Raw genomic sequence first — 19838 nt, forward strand, 5'->3', positions numbered from 1 at the left:
GGTAGCTGCCAAGAAAGGAGATTGCTGGTGTGGGATTTGGTGATTCTGGACTCAGGTTAATGTCCACTAAGATTTGAAACCAACATCTTCTTGTGACTTTGTCGAGTTACCTCCTCATCATTAAAAACTTGCCTCAGTCCTTGAAATTCCTCCCTCCCAGCTATACCTGCTGCTGCACTGCAGCCTGTAACTGCTGCGCCATTTACAATTACCATCGAGCGCTGCCCTGAAGTACCTGGTATTATATGTAGCTGCTCCCCTATAACGGGTGTATCTGTGTATTCCAGATCCAATTTCAACTCTCACTATTTGCTCAGAATGTCTTTCTCTTTTTTGTAGACAACTACATGCTGTTTGGGATCAGCTGGACTTGACAAAACATACTGACACACCAATCACATGTCACAACACCAGACTCTCAGACAACATTTTCATGGACACTGAGCCACTTCTGCTTTTATCCTGTCCTCCTCCACTTCTAGCCTTCAGGCACTTGGTGCCTCCCTGAGGATACACCAACACTTCAAGACCACACAGTGCATCTGGAGTCTGGCTCAGTAGTCCTGTGTCCTGAAATAACTGCTCGATGTTCCCAGAGCCAGTGAATGGGATTTGGGACATTTTTGTCATGAAGTCACAAGGTGAGACTATAAATGTCTTGCCTTTAAGGGTAGGGGGGTTTTCCCATGACCCATCCATAAAATTTGTGAAAATGTTGTGCGTTGTACATTTTGGAGAGAAGAACTTTTATTATCTTCACGAAGGGACCTGTTACCCTAAAAGATTTAGAATCACTCAGCTTATTTGCTAAGATGTGCCTATTCTTTTAGACTCCAGGTGAGGCTTGATCTCCAGTCTCAAAAGGAAATATATGATGTCATCAGACCCCTAGGAAGGTATTTCTGAATATATGATATCATTTCCGTGTAACTCACCTTGCTAAGTCATTTAGATCCAACCGACCATCTTTATTTCTGTCAAAAATCTTCATCTGAAATGCAGAAGGGAAAATGATTGTACTTGTAACAGGAATTAATTCTGAAAGTTATTAAAGCACTTTTCTATTTTGCTCTTCTGATTACATATTTGCCTAAATTGGCTTAGGAGCCCACTTGCCTAGTATTGGTCACAGAAGGAATTGCATGTCAGCCTCTCTGTTAGGATGAGTCATAGGAACCAAACCTCCTAAATCTCAGTGGCTTAACACAACACAGGTTTATTTTTCACTCATGTTGTATGAGAATCAAGGGTTAGCTGGCAGGTCTACTTCATGTTGTCTATACTCTGGTGACATGGAATGACAAAGTAGTGACCATCTGGCCACATTCCTGATTGTCACTGCAGAAGGAAAGAATAGTAAATAATTTACTTATTGAAATTGTATTTTCCAAAGCAGATCCCTGGCCACACCCGCCTTCAAAGGGACAGAATAATAAAATCCTATCATGTGACGAAAACTACTTATTTGGAGGATAGCAGCAACGACTACCAGTCTCTGACAGGCGAAACAGATAAAAATCTTCTATAAAGATTACAAGCTTGAAATGTGGGTTCTTTGTTTGAGTCAAGGTTTTCTGAAATTATTTTATAGCCCTCATTTAACATATCAGCCACCAAGGAGGGCTTGGAGGGCTCATATCATAGGGTACCGTCATAGGGTATAGGAGAAACCTCATGTTTCCATGAAGGCAAAAGGTGTTGACGCTGAACCTTTCCTTTCATAGACAGACTTAGCATTGTCCAAAGAAGTTGTTTACATTATTAGATCAGACTAAACTTTAAACAATATAGGACTAAAAGTTAAAAATTTCTGCACTAACCACAAATTAGAAACACAAGATTGGTTTGGGCAAAATAGAAGAGATAGATTTCTTTGCACATCTGAGTTGAAATGTGAGTGAATTTTGTGACTTTACAACATTTTAATGCTACAGAATATCTCTAAACATATCCATATAAGGAGGCTGCAGAGGGAAAAAGAGGGAGCAAGATAATCTGAAAATATATACAACAGATTTTTGCTTTAAAAGATACATTAGTCCCCCATCCTTCCTCTCTCTGCAAATACAGTTTTTTTAAATATTTAAAATGAATTTGAAAACCCATTATCCCTATTTTGGCACCAAAAATGTGTATTACAGAATTAAAACACAGGTTATATTTTTATACATTTGGACATATTACATGTCCAATTATGTCCCTTAAACATAAACACTATACAGAATCCAGTAAAAAGTCTGATGGGGATACACTTTGCTAGAAGATGAGCCATGAGTTATTTTCTGTGACACTTTCATTATGAGAGGTTCTATCTTAATAGAAAGCTAGGTCAGCTTGAGCTTTAAGCAAGTAACAACTCACCTTGAAAGACGTGGGCCTAAGTCCATTGCTGTGCAAACTTACTCCAAGAGAAAACAATCCCGTGCTCGAAATTGGCCTAGGATGAACTAAACATCAGTGTGCTAAATTATGCTTCTACCTATCATAAAATTGGCTATGGCTCAAATAAGAATAAGAATCAGGAAAAAAATCATTTGCCTAATTTTTCCATCTCTGAGTGTATACCAGTGAGAATGAATGGCACACATATTCCACTGTATCTGCTCGTCTACTTTCTTGGGGCCTCTGTAGCTCTAAGTTCAAATATTAATGATGAGGGAATCTTGAAGCATGCCTGTAGCAGCAGACTAGAAATCAAATCCTGTGTGACATTAAGACATTATGCTTCTTTGCAAGCATAACCTTTAGTGAATTTTGAATGCTTGGCATATTTGTTTGAGACATAATGGCTTCTTAATTTTTAAACTATAATAAAGACCATTTATGAGGGCTCAATACTTTATATGTTATTACATTTAATTATCACAACATCCTTATAAGGTCAAAAAAAAATCTGCATGTAACAAATAAGGAAACTGATATTTAGAAAGATTGAAGTAGGTTGTTTAAGAAGCAAGATTTTAATCTAAGCATATCTGTCACCAGAGCTCTTTTCATAAAACCAGGCTCTTAGCTCTATAAAGTCTGGGTATCTCATCCTGAATTTGGTTTGCTTCATGTTTGGTTATGAAGTAAAACATCTGGTGCAGGCCGGGCGCAGTGGCTCACGCCTGCAATCCCAGCACTTTGGGAGGCCGAGGAGGGCAGATCACAGGGTCAGGAGATCGAAACCATCCTGGCTAACATGATGAAACCCTGTCTCTACTAAAAATACAAAAAAATTAGCCAGGCGTGGTGGCAGGCGCCTATAGTCCCAGCTGCTGGGGAGGCTGAGGCAGGAGAATGGTGTGAACCCGGGAGGCGAGCTTGCAGTGAGCCGAGATCATGTCACTGCACTACTCCAGCCTGAGAGACAGAGGGAGACGCCATCTCAAAAAAAAAAAAAAAAAAAAAAAAAAAATCTGGTGCCATAGAGTATACCAGAGATGTGGTATTTACCTTTTCTAATTGCCTCTTTTCAGAAAAAGACTATGTGGATTTCCCTCCAACTCAGTAGTCTGAATTTCCTCTAAAGAAATAGAAACTTCATGATAGTTGAGTCAACTCTAAGACTGCCAATTTTCACTTCACTGGACTCACGCTTATATAGTTCATTTCTATCTATTTTCTCTACCTTTGACTATAAACCAAGAGATATAAGCCTAGTGCCTGACAACTGCTCCAGGCAGTAGTGGCAGGTTGGTCACAGCCTGAGTTCCATGAGCAAGCGCCCCTGCCAGCCCTCAGCCCACAACCCAGCTCCCCTTCAATCCCCTGCACACATACCCCTTCCCACTGGGCTCCATGCCCTGAAGCTGCACGGGTGCTCATTTACCCTGGCTGGAATGATGATGAAGTATTCCCAGGCCAGAATAGGCTCCAGAATTTCTGAAACCAAATGTTCACTGCCTTGTGACATTGGTGCTCAAATTCCTATAGCAAACATGTTCTGACCAAAAACACAGAATATGAGGAGGTGACCCCTGCCCAGAAGCTCCTCTCCCAGTGACTCCTGACCAAGACCAATGGGATGTCCTGCTAGACTGAGTGGCTATTTGTTGCCAATGATGCTCACCCAGTGTCCATCCTGGAGGACTCTACCGGGCACCCACAGAATCAGAAGTGACCACCTTCACCTGTAGCATCAACCATGCCAAGCTGATGGTGGTGGAGAAACGATGTATTTACTGTGTGAACTCTGAGAACTGCACTAGTCCGAAATCCTCAGGGAAGCCTGGGTGTTCTCTAGCTTATCTAGTATCTCCAGAGCTATCCAGGAACTTGGTCATGCTCTTTTCAAAAACAACATGATTGTAACTGTGAAGAGTTTTCAATATATCTTGGCCAAGCTGCCAGATGATGCACCTTCCAAAACACCTGCTGGGACAGCAAAGGAAGCCAAAGGGAAGGTAAAGGAGACAACACTGACAGCTGTGGAGAAGGCCAAGGACCTAGCAAGCAAGGCAACCACTGAAATGTAATAACAGCAACAGTGCACGTAGCCAGCCTGGGCCCTGCCCACCACCGCCACAGCACCCCTGATGACCTGGTTCAAATCCCTCTGCCCTTTTCCAATTTACTTCCAGCCCTACCTACTGCTTGGGTTGTGGGTTGAGGGTGGGTGTCATGTTGACATCTACAGAACACCAGGCATACCCATATCTGAGCCAGTCCTGCTTATTTCCCCATTGGGCAGCTGAGGTCAGAAGCACAGAGAGGTGTGGTGACTTGCACAGGATCACAGACGGGATGCAGATAAATTGGTAATAAATGCTAGACTGCAAACTCCATAAGGGCAGGGATCTTTGTTTTCTTTTGTGATATGCCCCCAAGTACTTGGCACATATCTAGTACATAATAGGCAGTCAATAATTATTTATTGAATTTTTTAAAAAAGAAAATAAATATAGGCCTTATTTTTTCCTCCCTCTTTATCCTAATTCACTCCAGGAGGGCTGTGGCAGTTGACAATGGCAGTGGTAGGGGGCATGCCTTCCATTCTGAAGGGCAATCACTGAAAGGTGGAGAAGAGCCCTTCATCACCCTTCTTACCTCTACCACTGCTTTTCCAAGACTTGCAGTCATACTCCATCCACACATTTTTGAGAATTAGCTACCTGAAAGGTGCTATCAAGGCTCCTAGAAATGGAACACAATGTCTTAATAACAAATGCCTTAAAATTCTAAGTGTGGTAGTTCCCATTCTCTGGCAAGAGACTCCTCAGGGACTTTGGAGTTACTCAGAATTCTCCTTAGATTGAATAATCTTTTAGTTTTTCAAACCTTTGTAGGTGCAGTAGCGATTGTAAAATGCAAAATCACTTAAAATCATTACTGGGTAACTTCCTGTCAATAGATATTTTCTTAAACAGTACATTCAAAGTACATCTACTGTCATGTGGTGGGAGAGGAAGTCTGTGACTTTTTAAAACAATTCTTAATGAAGAATTTTAGTATAATGCCTGCCCATGGTGAAAAACATGCAAATAATTGAGCAGTCAAGAGTGTGAGTCCCTCCCTTGCCTGTTTTAGTGGTAACTACCATTCACAGAGTCTTATAGATCCTTCCAGAAACTTTTTAAGCATACAAGTATATGTGTATATATGTACACACACATATATCACATCTATCTAGTTTTTTGATGAATGGACCATATGCAATATAATATTTTGCAGCTTCCTTTTTTTTATTTAATAAATTGTTGGAAAAATCATTCTTTAGCAGTTCTTTTTTTTCTTTTTTTCTTTTTTTTTTTTTTTTTTTTTTTGAGATGGAGTCTCGCTCTATCGCCCAGGCAATCTGGGCTCACTGCAAGCTCCGCCTCCCAGGTTCACGCCATTCTCCTGCCTCAGCCTCCCGAGTAGCTGGGACTACAGGTGCCCACCACCACGCCCGGCTAATTTTTTGTATTTTTAGGAGAGACAGGGTTTCACCGAGTTAGCCAGGATGGTCTTGATCTCCTGACCTTGTGATCTGCCCGCCTCAGCCTCCCAAAGAGCTGGGATTACAGGCGCCAGCCACTGCACCCGGCCAGCAGTTCTTTTTTAAAAAAACTTTAAAGGAGATCCTCATTCCTGCCTGGAAATTATTGCCATATGCTATTTCAAAAAAGATTTAGAACCCCTCCCATATTATCAATTGAGAATTATTTGTCAGGTAATTACTATGTCTAATAACATTCTACACACTATGGGACATCCCAAACAATTATTAAGATGGTACATGATTTTAGGAGTATACAATTGTAATTGAAGAGTGAAAAAGAAATATCTGAAATATACATTAACGAATAAGATTCAACATTATCTCCTTAACCCTGAGAAAAAGAGACAGAGCAATGTGACAGGATATTGGAGGAGACTGAGGAAGGAGATAAGAATTCAGGTAAGTTCTGAAGGAGGGATAGGATTTGGAAATGAGGCAGAGAGAAGAGAGGAAGACATTATAGACTAGCAAATGTAAGAACAAAGGCACCGAGATAGAAATTCACATAATAGCAATAGGTTAGCCATAGAGAGCCACCAGGGAGGATGAGGGCTGTTCTGGGAGTGGAGGAGAGAAGTTAGAGTGGGAGAGAGAATGGGACCAGATGATGCAAGAGCTTGAAAGCCATAAATAGGAGTTTAAACTTTTGTAGATCCATGCACAGGTGACTGACATCATTCATTCATTTATTCATGTGTTCATTCATTTAACAAATATTTATGGAGTGCCTACTATGTGTCAGACACTGTTCTATTTACTGAACAAACAAAGATTCATGCTGTCATGGAGCTGATTTGGAAAGAGGAGATGGAAGGGGGGAAGGAAAATAAGACAGATAAGTAAAATACTGACTGCTTTACATATGTAACATGAAATATACATGTTACCTATGTTAAATGCTCTGGAGGAAAAATTAAGTAGCATATAGAATAGCAAGTTGGGGGGTACAATTTTAAATAGAATGGAAATGGAAAGCCTCAATTAAAAGGTGGCTTTTTCATAAAGACCTGAAAGAGATGAAAGTAAATCAAATGCATACCAGGGTTAAAAATATATTGGCAGGGATATGGCAAGTGCAAAGCACCTGTGGCAGCACATACATGCATGTCAGAGTAACCAAAAGTATGACAGGCAATAGTGTGGCAAGACTAGGACTGGGGAGGAGATAAAAGGAGATAAGATGGGAAAGGTGATGACTTGGGGTGTGAGCAGGTGGTGTAAGAACTTTGGCTTTTTCTCAGAGACAGAGCCTTTGGAGGTTTTTGATATGAAAAATGACATAATCTGACTCATAGTATAACAGGATCACTCTGGCTGCTGTGTTTCATAGAGATGGTAAGAGACAGGAGTGGAAATAGGGGGATTTGCTGGGAAGCATCTTACAATTCAGTTGAGAAATAATCATGGCTTGGAACAGGGTGAGAAATGATCAGATTTAGAATGTAATTTAAATGTGTTCAATAAGATTTGCCAGTTAGATGTGGAGTGATAGAGAAAGAGGCATCAAAGATGGTTTCAAGTGTCATGCCTTGAGCAACTTGAAAGCTTGAGGAAGACCAGTAGTGGAGCAGGTCTTTGGGGAAAGGTCAGAATTTCAATTTGAGACATGTTGAAAATGTATATTAGGCATGCAGTTCAAGTAGAGATACACATTTAAGTGTATGCAAGAAGTTTAGAGAAGTGGTCTGAGTCAGCCATATAAATCAAGAGTGGTCAGCCTTTAGCTTGTATTCAAAACCATGAGACTGGTTGAGATTACCGCGAGTGAGAGTGGACATAGAAGAGAAGAGATCTGAGGACTGAGCCCAGACGAGCGTCAGGTTGGCCTGGATCACAGTGATGAATGCCTAGACCCAGAGAAGGAAGCAGATATGAGCTGCTTTAATCCAGGCATGAAATATGAGAGCCAAGACCAGGATCATGGATGGGGACAAGCTTAAACTCATATCATTCTCTTTGTCTGCCATTGTTGTGGGATTTAGGAGGATGAGAGTGACCTCGGGTTGAAACAGAAGAGTATTAAGTGCACTCAGGCCCAGCTGACTCACGTCCAAAAGACTGGGATCGGAATAAAGACAGCACTTGACTTTTACATACACTTTACAAAAGGGGATGGGCTAGCTTGAAGCAAGCTTACAGTGGCGTGAAAGCAGGGATACAGAGGCAGGACAAACTTAGGATTGCACATAACTTTTACCAAGCAACCCAGGTGTCCATTATCTAGGTTTGCCTGGGCACAGGCTTATCTCTTAACCTTCACTATGGTACCCAGGCAGCTGTAGTTCAGGCCTACTCAGGCTTCTTATGACCTTTGTTGTACTTCTTAGATAAAACAGAATACCTGAAGTCACTAGTTATAGAGAACAGGAATCTATAAACTCATTCCATAAAATAAAGGAAAATTTGTTTTTCTCCTCCGTATGTTGAGGGAGTGCTGGGAGAGTCTCCAGAGCACATTAGATAGTATTATCAAGACTTTTCCTGGGTCTGAGCTGTGCTTATTGCTGCCTCTGGGACAAGTCAGCCTAATACAGGAAAACTTATTTCTCTTTCTTTTTATTTTTCTTTAATTTACCACCTCACCATAGTCTCAGATTTAAATGTGTTATTTTATAAAAGTTCAAGTTTCCGGCTCTAATTTAGTATGTGATTTAACATCAGCCAGAAATATTAGCTTACATTTAACAAAAGTAAATATTATCTAAAAATATCCTATCCAGACAGCTAAATCTTTCCTCCTGCCTGGCGTTGGCAGCACCTCTAAATTCAGTACCATAATTTGATTTTAATAATAGGCTGTCTCCTTCCTTGTCCAGAACATTAATTAGGAATCAGGATAAGACAAGATGTACAGACCTCTGCTTCTCTCTTCTGATTGGTCATTCTGCCTTAACTCACTCATTAGTCATGCTTCAGCCAGTTTTTAAATGTGCCAATCCTTATTCAGATCAATTTGAATTCATTTAATAAGTTACATCTCTTAAGTAAAACATTTGATGCTAAACCTCAGAACAAAATCTTTAATACAGTATTGCCATGATTATGTCCATTGCTCAATAAAAATCCATTAAAGCAGCAATAACGTGATTTCACACTTAGTATATCAGAGCTCAGGATGTAGAAGTCGTTTTTTAAAAAGCTAAGTTCCTAAAAGTTAGTACACCCAGAAGTTTCTAGGGAAATATAAAAAGTCATTTAAAAAATCAACTATCAAGTTCCAAAATCTATTTGTTGGAAAGTATAAGTCACCTCTATGACTTAGGGAAGAAAAATGAAATCGATTGGTCAAAATTTCATTGAACTCATTTTGTCTTCTAATCAAACTCAAATCTTTGGGTGGAAACTCTTTCACCAGCTTCCTCCACACTTGGCTGTCATCTCAGTGCATAAAAAGTCAATGAGAAGCTGATATAGCTTGGATGTTGTCTCCTGTAAATCTCATGTTGAAATGTAATCCCCAGTGTTGGACGTGATGAATCATGGGGGCAGATTTCTGATGAATGGTTTAGCACCATCCCCTTGGTGCTGTCCTTGCTATAGTGAATGCTTTCTCCCAGCATCTGGTTGTTTAAAAGTGTGTGGCACCCTCCTCGGCTCTCTCTCTTTTGTTCCTGCTTTTGCCATGTGATGTGCTTGCTCCTGCTTCACTGTCTACCATAAGTAAAAGCTCCTGGAGGCCTCCTCAGAAGCAAAGCAGATGCCAGCATCATGCCTGTACAGCCTGCAGAACCATGAGCCAATGAAACCTTCTTTTATAAATTACCCAGTCACAGGTGTTTCTTTATAGCAACACAACAATGGCCTAACACAGGGGCCATTTGGAGTTTGTTTGATTATGGACCTGTCTCCATGGGACAATTTAGAACCAAAATGAGTACTTAACTGCAGCACACATGAGCAGAAGAGCTATGAGGTGTTGGCAATGAAACAGACATAGAATAACAGGACTGTCTTGGCCAATGGACAGTTCTCAAACTAGATACTTAAACATTGGGTAAGATCACTCTGATTTCCCTCAGCTACTTCCCAGGACTCTAGACTTACGAATCTAAGCTAAAAATGTTGCATACTGCCAAATTTTCTTGAGCTCAGGACATCCCATTGTAAGGTGATGCCAGCCTGAAGCTTCTTTAATTTAAGCCTGATGGCTGTAAAGGGAAAAGCTCTGGGCAACTGGCCTGATTTGTGATGTGCATCATCTTTCTTCAACCACATACTGCACCCTTTCTGATTCTACCCTGGCAGGTCTGGTTTAAAGGAGAGGAGAAAAGGAGAATTTCAGAGCATAAAGCTCTGCTTGGGGAAGATTGGGTCTGTGCAAAATGCTGAAATGTGCAATATGCAACCCTCCAAGCAATATGCAATATGCTCCCTCCAACCCAAGAGGGAGCAAGAGCCATAATAGGTGCACAGGGTCATAAGAAACACTGACAGGGGAGATAGGAGGTTCCCAAAGACAAACGTTCCTTATTTTGTCATGGTTTCATCATAGCTGGCTATTAGGTAACAACTGAAAGATCAGTTTAATATGCATTAAGTAGCCTACTACGTGTCAGGTCCCATGTGAGGGCTGGGACAAGAAGGTTAGATGCTGTCCTCACCCTTGAGGAGTCACAGGCTAGCGGGGTACAAGAGCCATAAACAGATAACATCAGTGTCATCCTTGACTCCCACGTGATTCATCAGGAAATCTTCTCAAGTTTATCTTCAAAATATATTTAGTTCTCACCTCTTCTGCCACTCCAACTGAGTCCAAGTTGCCATCCTCCATCACCTGGATGGCAGCAATGGCCTCTCAGCAGATCTTCCTGATTCCATACTTGCCCATTGAGGACTCTTCTCAATCAAGGGGGCAAATCTTGACATCCTCTGCATCATAGCCCTCTAGCCGTTTTCCATCTAACTAAAACCCCAAGTCCTCACGATGGGCTAAAAATCCCATGATGGTCTGGCTGCCGTTTAGTCTCATCCTTTCTTGCTCTGCTCCAGCCATGCTGGTCTCCCCCGTTCTTAAAAATCCCAGGTGCGCTTTTGCACTAGGGGCCCTGTGCCTCCTGTACCCTCAGTCCCTCCTCACATCTCACCTTCTCAGAGGAGCCACCCTGACCACCTTATTGAAAAGTACCCCTTCTTCCCAGTCCCCTACCCCAACTGCTCCTGCTAGCACTGCCATTCCTGGCCCAACTCCACTTTTTAATTTTTTCCATAACACTCATCTCCCTCTGTTATGCAATATAATGAATTATTAATTACGTTTATTATTTGTTGTCAGTCTCTCCTTTGTCTATTTTGCTCACTGTTGAATCCCTGTTGACTAGAATAATGCTTGGGGCATAGTAGATATGTAATGAATATTTGCAGAATGAATTAAATTATTAAGAAGCTAAGATGATGATATGCACAAGGCACTACACAGGCACAGAGAAGGGGTACTGGGCTCACCGTGGAGGGAAGGCTACAGAAGATTTCTTTTAGGGCAAGTTGATATCTAACTGAATATCGAATGATGAGCAAGAACCAGGTGAAAAAAGTGAGGGGAAAAAAGCTGAGCTATATTAAGAAGTAAAAGAGTAGTGGTTTAGTATGGTTAGTTGGAGGTGGGGGCAAGCTCCTCAGAGTCAAAGATAGTCAAAGAAATACTGGCAACATGCTGGAGATTCTACATGAAAATATATTCATTAAGTAGGTCATGTTTTATAAGTCGATAAAATCGAGATAACAACAGCCAGTGTTAACATTCTGTTAAATCAATGTTAAAAATATGCTGAACTAGAAAAACACCTCCTTATTGTTCTGTACCCCAAGCAGTTTCCATCTAATTTCCTTTTTCATAGTATTCATTCTATTAGAGGGCTTCACTGGAGCTTAGGTCAAAAGGAACCTAGAGATTCTCCTGTAGCTGAGAAACTGCTTCCCACTGCTGGGGGATTTCCCACTTCACCCTTTGGTGCTGAGCACATATTTACTCAGGATTTCAGACATCATTTTGCATGCTATGAAAACAAATCAACATAGTAAGAGGCTGAATAATTTCCTTAATTGAGATCCTGCCCTGAGATTTGATTCTCTCCTTGGCATTTGCTTTCTCCTGTCTAGGCCAATTACAAGTTACCAGGGTCAAGAGCACTTGCCTCCTTCCCAACACAGACTCATTTGACTGGAGGCACATTCAGAGCAGAGTACAGAAGGAGAGTAGAGAAAGCTCCAGGGCTGAAAATCAGGGGAGCTTAGCTTCCAGCTTAACAGATGCCTTTAGCTAAGGAACATTTTTTCTCAGTTATCTGATCTTTAAAATGAGCTTAAGAACTCAACCTGGTGGTGACTTAGTCACTTAAATCGCTTTCTTAGCCTTAGTCATCAGATATATAAAATTGCATGAATAATACCAACACTGTAGAGAAGTTGTTGGAAATATTATAGTATTTGGAAATACCAATTAAAAGCCCAAATAGGTCAACATGGTGGTACACATTTTAACAAACTCTTCTCAGTAATATGTATCCCTGACTTCACCATAAGGCTCAATGAGGTGAATCTGCTCAATAACTCTTTATATAATAAATATAACAATCCTACAAGTAATTAAAGCTTTATCAGCAAATTTCCATGCTTACTAACTAAGAAACCTGAAGATTTTTATAGGAATGAACCACACACCTAGGGATGAGAAAGGGATAGGGGAGGAGAAAAGACAGAGGAGCCAGATACAATTTAATACAAATCATTGATGAGTACTGGGAGAAATGCATCAAGTTAGGTGTTGAAACAGAACATGAGGATGAGTTCACCAAAGGCAGCTTCCTACTTCACCACTTTCCATGGAGCTTGACACAAAAATAGTCTCAAGGTCACTTGGAACAACGATGACATGAGGGGAATGTGAAATAATGACAACTACTGCAATAAGAGCTAACTCATTGTATTCTGGACAGTATGCAAGTCCTTCAAATGCATCAACGCATTTGCCCTCACAGGAATTAGGTACTATTCATCCCCATTTTATAGGAGAAGTAAATAAAGTTGAGAGGCTTGACAGTTTTCTTACATCATAGCTGGTAAGTGGCAGAGGTAGGACATGCATCCTCCATCTAGCTGACTCTCCAGCTGCACTAAATCAACATGCTAAATGAGGAGAATCATCCACTGTGGTGAGAGGCAGCTTCCATCTGTTTGGTACTGATTGTCTAAGTCCATGTTTACTTGCTTCCATGTGACTTCAATTAACATTGAGGTTATTGGCCTGGTGCTTAGAAACCTAATATTGACTGAACTTTTCAGGTTTCCCCACAGACTGGTGAACAGCTTTCTCTCTCAAATAGATGCAACCTGGTCACAAGAGAGAAGCTACAAGAGTTCAGTTTTAGCCAGTGTTTTTCAGAGTTGAGGTTTCCTCTTGCATTCATTTAGCCTTCAAATTCTCAAGGACGACCTCTCTAGCAGACACTGTTTCTGGGGTCTGGGGAGGGAGTGGGGGAGCTGTCCTCATGGAGGTAATTACTCATGGAGTAGTGAGTAATTATTCATTACTTACCATGGTGCCAGTGTATTCTTCCAGTTTAGCCTCAGAAATGGCCTTTCTGTGGTGAAGAAAGAGGTCTCGGAGGAAGTTCTGTGGCGCCAAGAGAAGAGTTATACTTCATATAGTGAGCAAATAAACTGCAAAGGTCTTAAAAGGCCTTATTTCAAGAATTGTGGGTTGTTTGTTTCCAGGAGGAAATAAAATGCTTTTAGCAAGCAATAAATCCAAGAATTGAGGGCTGTCACTGTTTATAGGGAGCTCACGGGGCCCAGGGACTAGCTCCAGCATGAAAAAGTTATCATAAATGCTCAATTATGCTGCTTTTCCAGAGACAGCAATGTGACTTGCACTTTCTAAACCTTTTAAAAATGAATATATATACATATATGTACATATGTATGTATTTTTTGAGTAACATATTCAAATACATCTTTCCTGGGCCCACAGAAATCAAACTCATGATACACACATATCAAATTCCCAATGATAAACAAACCCACCCCTTCACCCAGTGACACTTACGCGGAGCTCAGCAGCTGATATAAAGCCACTGCTGTCAGCGTCATATTTGCGCCAAATCTGAAATACACAAAAGTCATTAATTCATTTATCCTCAGATAAGTTGGAATAATTATGTGGTATCTACTACAGTTCAGCATCTGAAAACAGTACTTAACTGAATGGAAATTCCACTTTTGATGGGAAACTTTAGGCTTTCTTTGGTGACAGCAATTTTGGGCAGAATCCACTAGAAATAGATCACTGCATTCACTTGGAGCCACTTAAGGAGGGCCACAGTGGTTTCAATGAAAGCCCACTGAGTGGGCTTTAATCGAAAGGGTTCTTTTGGAAAGTTCAGAATGGAAAGATACAAAGTGATGAACTTCAATTTGGGGCAATATGACAAACTAAGAAACCTCCTCAGTACTAAATACCTAAAAATGCAACATCCTATGTAAATAACTTTTAATTACATTGCATAGATCACAAGAAAGTGAAAGGACTCCTAAGAGACCCAACGTGATAGGAAAGCACAAACTTAGAGTGGTAATGTAGGACTGAAACCAAAGCCTATCCCAAGTATATCTGCTGGTCCCTGGCAACAACGTCTGCAGTTTTATGAGAAAACTGCACATGTGGTAGACAGGGAATAAATCATGGGACCCACACAGGTGGAAAATCAGATCGAGGTGCCCGCTTTAAACTAAAGCTTCAAAACTAAAACCTTAATGAAAGATGAACTTTAAAAAATTACACTGCAGAAAAGTCCCCTAAGAAATCTTGCCTGTGTGGTCTTGTCTCTAATGGAGGGAATAAAATAACTGATAATTCCCAGTTATAAGCTACTCCTCTCATTAGTGTGAGGCCAGCATTCATCCAACTGAAGATACAGTTACTGAACTGGAAGACAGAACAGCTGAAACTCTTTGAGGAAAGCACTGAACTACTTTCCTTAATAAATTCTGTTACTCTCACCACCTCTGATTATTCCATGGACAAGCCCCACATCAGTTGGCAAGCTCCCTAACTCTTATACAAAATGAAAGGTTACACTAAGTTGTTGTGTTTTTTTTTCCATTGACAGATTTTTCTTAGATCCTAGATGGATTGCCTGTGTTCTGTGTTAACCAACTGCAGGAACCTTAGTTATTAACCACAATCAGTGTCCTGAGCTCAGACTCTGCAGGGATAGTAGGAGATGTTGATACTGATGCTATGTCGACACTGGTGCTGATATTTGGTGATAACAATTCAGAAATGTCACTCCTTTCAGACCCTGTCATTTATGTCTGAATTTAGTCCAATTTACACAATCAATGAGTTAAATGTGATTTATATCTTTTATCGTATGAATATGCCAAAACTATGAGAATTTCAAATAATTTTTAAAATTTTTTGCATGCTTTTTAAATGCCATTCTCCAACAATATCCATCTAAATTATTGTGTAGTTTTACTACAGCTGAGTCATTGGAGAGCCAAAGATTTTTGTGTGAACATTCAGCAAGCCTATCTTTAAAGAATAAAAACAAAATAAAGACATTTCCAGACAAACAGAAGCAGAGTTTATTACCAGCAGACTCTCAATAAAGAATATACTCTGGGAAGAAGAAGGAACAGGAAGAAGGAAATCTGAGATACACAAAAAAGGAATGGTGAACAAAGACAATGGTAGCAATATGACATGTGGTGACACATGGGCAAATTGAAACAAATCTTGACTGCATAAAATTTGTGGGATTAAAGAAAACAAGAGAGAACTAATATTCTGGACAATAATGGCACATGAGTTGGTGAGTAAGAGTTATAGTGTGTTAAGATCCTGTGGTTCAGGGGAAAAGTTAGAATTTCTTAAAATATGTAGAATGTAATGGGATATAAGACAGTTAATTTTTAAAAACGAATAATTTACAATGATAGTTTTAAAAACTGGGTACAGAAAGGGAAAGCTCTTCTTTACAGATAAAATCGACAAACTACAAAGGCAGGAAAAGTAGAATTAAAAAAAAAAAAAAGATAAGAAGCCTCCATAGGGCCATGTGCTTTTCCCACTTCTCAAGATTATTCAAGACTACACTAGGCCTAACATTTTAATACTATTTTTCTATATTCATGATTTTTTTTCTGAAATCATGTTCACTGTACAAAATTAATGAAATACAAAAAGAAAAAATTTATAATCTCCAGAAATTCCTCTCCTGAGATAATTACTTATTGTTTCTATGTGTTTCATTTCTATCATGTTTCTACAACATACACTAAAAAACAGAATTGGGATCATATTATCTATATGCTTGGGCAGTCTCTTTGTTATTTTTATTAAAAATGTTATCTGAGTGTTTTTAAACACAATTAGAATCATTTTGAAAATGTCTTAAAATACATTTTAAATAATTATGACTTTAATACACAATTGGAAAATACAAAAGTACAAAGAATAAAATCACCTGAAATCTTACCACTTACGAACAACCGATATTTATTTGTGTATACTTACCTATTATCTTATTTATTCAGGCCTCAGGGTAAACAACTTTTAAACAAAGTTAAGATCAAATTCCATATACAATTTTGTTTCTTAATATTATATTGCATTTCCTTCATGTCATTAATTATTTTTTGAAAATTTGATCTTCAGTGATCAATAATGTTCAATACTGTAGTTTTTTGCTAATGAATCTGCAGCACCTAGAACAGTGCCTTGCATATTACAGTGCTCATAAGAATTTGTAGAATGAATGAATTATATGAATATATCATAATTTAACTAACTTTTCCACTATTGTTAGACATTTATGTTATTTTTAGTTTGAACTATAAGTGACACTGCAACATTATATGAACATCATTGTACAGAAAACTTTTGTCTACATTTCTGATTATAGCCATAAAATAGATGCCTGAAAAAGTAGAATTTTTGTGGGTTTTTTTGTTTGTTTGTTTGTTTTGAGACCAAGTTTCCCTCTTGTCCCTGAGGCTGAAGTGCAATGACACGATCTATGCTCACTGCAACTTCTGCCTCCTGGGTTCAAGCAATTCTCCACCCTCAGCCTCCTGAGTAGCTGGGATTAGAGGTGCCCACCACCACGCCCAGCTAATTTTTGTATTTTTTTTTTTTTTTTTTTTAGTAGAGATGGGGTTTCACAATGTTGGCCAGGCTGCTCTTAAACTTCTGACCTCAGGTGATTCACCCACCTTGGCCTCCCCAAATGCTGGAATTACAGGTGTGAGCCACCGTGCCCAGCCAGGACAAATTAAATTTAAAAAAATTAACTGTGGATAATGAAATTTTAAAGGATCGTGATTGAATTTTTCCAAAATTACTTTCCATAAAATTATTGCATTTCTTGAGTTACTGGCATAAATTCATGGTCCATTCAGAATTTCTTCTGTAAATTGCCTATGCAAAACTTATTATCTCCTAAATGGGGACATGGTAACTGTATCCATTGTGGGGCCCTGGATGCAGTGGCTGTCTTGAATCTGCTGCTCTGGCCTTGGGGAAACCCTTATCTGCCCTTCCCTTGTTGTTTTTCACCAACAGAGCAGTAACACTGAGAGGCTGAGAGAAGGGGTAGCCAGAGGGAAAGTGGTAAGAGAGGTTATTGATATTGCCTTTAGCTTTTACTCTCCCATGATTATAAACAGAAGGCCTCCTGGCTGGACCAGCACTCTAATACATTATGTTCTGTATCATCATGCCTTCAAAACTAAAATTAGTTGCCGCCATTTTCTAGAGTCTAGATTTCTAGACAGCATTCTCAAAAGGCTGAAGCTCCATAGGGATATTGGCTTCAGATGGGGCACCTGCTCTCCTTTCCATAGTCCCCCACCTCCCCTCCCTCTCCATTCTTCAGTGTACCTGCCTGGCCTCTTGTCTAAAGTTTCCTCCAGCCCAAACTAAAGGAGCCTGTCAGCTCAGGAGCACCCCAGGACAGTACTGAGAGAACACTGGGGTTTGGGACCAAAGTCCTCACTCATCACTAAGGCATTTTTTGCTTGGTCTTATCCTCAGTGCTCAGCTCTCCCTTGACCGCTGGGCAGGAGTGGTGGTAGCCACAGCAGGTGGCTAAGATCATAGCCTTGTCTCCATCCTCTTTCTCCATAAAGACATAATCAAGCACTCACCTGCATAAACTCCACGCTGCTGTCCAGTGGGTTTTCCCGACGAAAGACCAGAAGAAAGTTTTCATCCTCAGATAAGAACATACCAGCAAGCTAAAGGAACAGAAAAAATAAGTCGGGGACCCTGGCCAGTGTCCATTTAAGAATGCTCTCTGGTAAAAGGCATGGTGGTACGTCTTCCAGGGCGGAAGGTCTCAGATCTTCCAGGATGAACAGCTCAGTTTGCAGTTCTGTGCTCTTGATTGACATTCTTTGATTCATTTATTCTTTCAAAAAGTATCACACTCCTACTAAGTATAAATCGCTATGGATATCTGCCTTCCACGAGCTTAAAATCTAAGCTAATGATGAATATAACATTAATATCAATAATAAATTTGTTAAGTGTTGATATGTTCCAGGCACTATTCTAAGAACTTCCAATACTGAATTAATTTAATTCCATAGTAACAGAAGATAAAAATAGCAAATAATGCTTATGTTTGCCAGGCATTATTCTAAATGCTTGCATATGCTAATTCATTTAATCCTAATAACAATCTAGGGGGTGCACAACATACCATTACTGTTATTTTCCGGTGCAGGAAACTGGTCTATACAGAGATAAGGAACTTGCCAACATTTTGTAATTAGTGTGTGATGAAGTCAGTATTTCAGCTTGGAGATCTCAAGCCCACACTTTTAATCACTATGGTTTACTGGTGAGATGCTGTATATATACAGTACTTCAGTGCAAAAGCAGGAATAACTGCTGCCTGGCTTGATACTTGAGTGTTAGCTATGGTTTATATTTTTTTACATTATTAGTGTCTATAAGATACTACAACAGTTGACTCAAGTATGATAAATTCAGCCAATCAGCTTTTTAATATGAGCACCAGTTTGACTGATTTACTTCATGCACTCCCTTGAACAAAGGTATAATAATATCTTGTTCCTCTATGTAGTTATAATACTTTTTTCAGGTTTGGCTGTGTTCATTGCCAAGCCTAGGGTATTGTAGTATATGTTGTCTTCTTTCTGAGCTGTTCCCATAGACAATGGTCATTTCTTCTCTAACGGAGTAGTTTGCTCAGTGTCTTGTACAATACCACAGAGTGAGTCCACAGCAGATGCTCCGGAAGGGATTTAGGTGTAATTAGCTCACATTCTCATTCACATTTTCTAATTGGATGTGGGTCAGCTCGAGGACACATCATGTTAACAATAACTACCAGATTTTGAGTGCTTGCTACATGGCAGGTACCAGCAAGATGCTTTTTAGTTATCATCTCATTAAGTCCTCACACCAGTTTTTCAGGATGAGTATAAATATCCCCTTTTTGTCAATGGGAGGCAGTGCAGTTCAAAGTGTAAGTGATAGGCTTTAGAGTGAAATTAAATTTCTTCTCCATTACTTACTAATGATTTGACCTTAGGTAATTTAGTTAATATATCTATGCCTCAATTTCCTCATTTGGAAAATGGAGATAATAATATTGATATCCTGGTCCAGATGGGAAGACTAAAAGTAAGATGAGCCAGTATTTATAAACTGTTTAGGAAAATACCTCATACATATCAAATAGTCAATAAATGATGACTGCCATGTTGGTGAAGATGATAAAATTGAGGCTCAGAGAAATTAAGTAACTTGCCTAAGGTTTCATATTCCACCATATTGACTTCATGCTTTTCCCATCAACCTACACAGGGTCAACTGGAACAGGGAACTGTTCTTTGAGACTAA

At 39.7% G+C, this 19838-nt stretch overlaps 1 protein-coding gene and 1 long non-coding RNA gene across 2 annotated transcripts in view; one reads left to right on the forward strand and one right to left on the reverse strand.

Moving 5' to 3' along the window:
- The window catches only part of LOC105482563 (uncharacterized), a 111233-nt gene that overhangs the window by 81026 nt on the left and 10369 nt on the right, over positions 1 to 19838 (forward strand). The window contains exons 3-4 of the long non-coding RNA XR_011623956.1: positions 483 to 641; positions 15436 to 15777. This is a non-coding gene — a long non-coding RNA (uncharacterized lncRNA). The remainder of the gene's footprint in view (positions 1 to 482; positions 642 to 15435; positions 15778 to 19838) is intronic.
- Positions 1 to 19838, reverse strand: part of LOC105482564 (secretagogin, EF-hand calcium binding protein) — a 50173-nt gene that overhangs the window by 19122 nt on the left and 11213 nt on the right. Inside the window, exons 4-7 of the mRNA XM_011742737.2 lie at positions 18113 to 18202; positions 14007 to 14063; positions 13497 to 13574; positions 936 to 991 (exon numbers count right to left, since the gene is read on the reverse strand). Coding sequence (XP_011741039.1) covers positions 936 to 991; positions 13497 to 13574; positions 14007 to 14063; positions 18113 to 18202 — 281 coding nt within the window. The remainder of the gene's footprint in view (positions 1 to 935; positions 992 to 13496; positions 13575 to 14006; positions 14064 to 18112; positions 18203 to 19838) is intronic.

Source organism: Macaca nemestrina, chromosome 5 (assembly GCF_043159975.1).
Source record: "Macaca nemestrina isolate mMacNem1 chromosome 5, mMacNem.hap1, whole genome shotgun sequence".
Taxonomy (NCBI): Eukaryota; Metazoa; Chordata; class Mammalia; order Primates; family Cercopithecidae; genus Macaca; species Macaca nemestrina.